At 53.6% G+C, this 2,056-nt stretch overlaps 1 protein-coding gene across 1 annotated transcript in view; it reads left to right on the top strand.

Annotated features, from left to right (window-relative positions):
- Nucleotides 1-854, top strand: part of LOC104507046 (gamma-aminobutyric acid receptor subunit alpha-3-like) — a gene marked incomplete at its 5' end in the record, with an annotated part of 11,519 nt that extends 10,665 nt beyond the window's left edge. Inside the window, one exon of the mRNA XM_010148205.1 lies at nucleotides 298-854. Within this exon, the coding sequence (XP_010146507.1) occupies nucleotides 298-627 (330 nt within the window). The remainder of the gene's footprint in view (nucleotides 1-297) is intronic.
- Nucleotides 855-2,056: the final 1,202 nt, after the last annotated feature.

The following is a 2,056-nucleotide window of genomic DNA, read 5'->3' as shown; positions in this document are numbered from 1 at the left end:
TACCTGCCGGGCTAGGACGTCCTAGTGCTGCATGCCAGGATTACACAAGTGATCCACCCTAGTGCAGCACGTCCTTGCACTCCAGCAGCCCTCGAGCGGCAGATGTCATGGGTTCTGGCCATCTTCTCATCACATCTTCCTTCCCTCCCACAATGCTGCCTTCTTGGTCTCTTGCTCCTCACACCCTTTGCCATCTTCTCATCCAGGCAAGCAGGTAAACTCAGAGGACAAAATGTTCTCCATGCAATTCTACAGTCATTTCATCTCTATTATGTTTTTTTCTTCCCCCTTCCCTAGAAAAGAGAGCCAGTGGCACTAGCGAAGAAAACCAACAACACCTACAACATTGTTGGCACCACATATGCCCTCAACATTGCCAAGGACCCTGGCCTGCCCACCATCTCCAAGAGTGCTGCTGCCACTGCTGCTGCCACCAGCGTACCCCCCAAGATGCCCCGCATAGAGGAGAAGCTCCCAGAGAGTAAGAAGACATACAACAGTGTCAGCAAGGTAGACAAGATGTCCCGCATCGTCTTTCCAGTCCTCTTTGCCATTTTCAACTTAGTCTACTGGGCCACATACGTAAACCGGGAGTCAGCTATCAAGGGAATGATCCCCAAACAATAAAACCGGTCACACAAACCTTCCATCAGTGAGCACCATCCAGGCAGGAATTCTCCAGGGCTTTCTTCTTTCCTGTTTCATTTAATTATTATTGTTCATTTGATATTATTATTATTATCATATCATTCTTTTATAATGTAAACAAAACTGTTATTTTAATTTGATCCCGTATACTTTGTTCTCGGTTTACTTTGTCTCTGATGAGGAAAGGAAAAAAAAAAGGAACATAACAAGCTGTGCCTCTAACATCGTGTCCCCCATCTACCCAAGTCCCTCTGTGCTACCACCTCTCCTCCTCCACCTCCTGCCATTCCCACAGTCTGCATGCCACTGTCATTCCACACTCCGCTCTGCTGGGGGCTGCTGCTGGGGGCTGCCCCCTCCTCTTCTGCGACAGACTGCCCCAGCATGGTGGGTGCTCCTGGTGGCCTGGGCTCAAAGATGTGGAGGCCTCCAGAGGCAGTCAGCCAGCCAAACTGCTCTGGGGCACCAGGCGTGTTCTGCCAGGGGTAGGTCCTGCCTCAGCACATGGGGGTGCAGGGGAGCTGGTCCGTTGAGGGACCCCAGTTCCTGGGGGGCGAACCCATCCCTGCTGTCAGTGGAGCCATTGCAGGGGTGGAACGGGGTGGTAGCATCTTGCAGGTGTCTACAGGGCTTCTTCCCCTCTCTTTTCACCAAACCCAGCTGCTGGTTTCCTCCATGCCTCTCAGACAAGAACAGGTGAGAAAGGTCTTGTCTGTCTGCCAACCTGCACCCGTGGGGCAATCCATGTTGGGGGGTGTGGGGTGTGTGATTCCTACCAGAGAAATAATTATTCTTGGGTCAGTCAGGAAGTCAAGGCAGGATATTTATAATGCCTGGGAGGAGATCATAGCTGTCAGGCCACAGGCATTCAGCATCAGGACTGGAAGCCATGGAGTTCGTGTTCAGATGGGTGGTTTATCACTTTCTCTTGGCCCCATCCACTTACCTTTCTTGGCATCTCCTCTCTGTCTCAGCCCCTTCTTCCAGCTCCCCATTCATCTTCCTCTGGCTACTCAGCAGCCCCCAGTTGTGTCTCACTGCTGGTGGGTCGGTTTAGGCAGAGAAGCCCCTACCTCTCAGGTAAGCCACACTGGCAGGAGGAGCCCAGCCCGGGGAAGTCCAGCTCATGGCGCATCCCTGCTCCGGTGCTCCAGAGCAGGAGGGAAGCTGGTTCAGCCAGCTCAGGTGCAGGCTGTTTACTGCGGGTCACACCAGGGGCCACTCTGCCACCTGGGGGGGCGTGAGTCAGGGGACAGTCAGTCCCCAGGTACCTCCGTGCTGCTGGTGAACAGATGCAGCTCAGCATCCTCAGCACCATGGGAGAACAGCAGAAGGGCTTCTTTGAAGCAGCAGGGTGACACTGCTGTCCCCGAGAGTCATGTGAGCCAGCTGCCATCCCACAAAGCTA

Source organism: Eurypyga helias, unplaced genomic scaffold (genome assembly GCF_000690775.1).
Source record: "Eurypyga helias isolate BGI_N326 unplaced genomic scaffold, ASM69077v1 scaffold24203, whole genome shotgun sequence".
Taxonomy (NCBI): domain Eukaryota; kingdom Metazoa; phylum Chordata; class Aves; order Eurypygiformes; family Eurypygidae; genus Eurypyga; species Eurypyga helias.
Note: the sequence above shows the minus strand (reverse complement) of the source record. Positions and strands in the feature narration are given on the sequence as shown.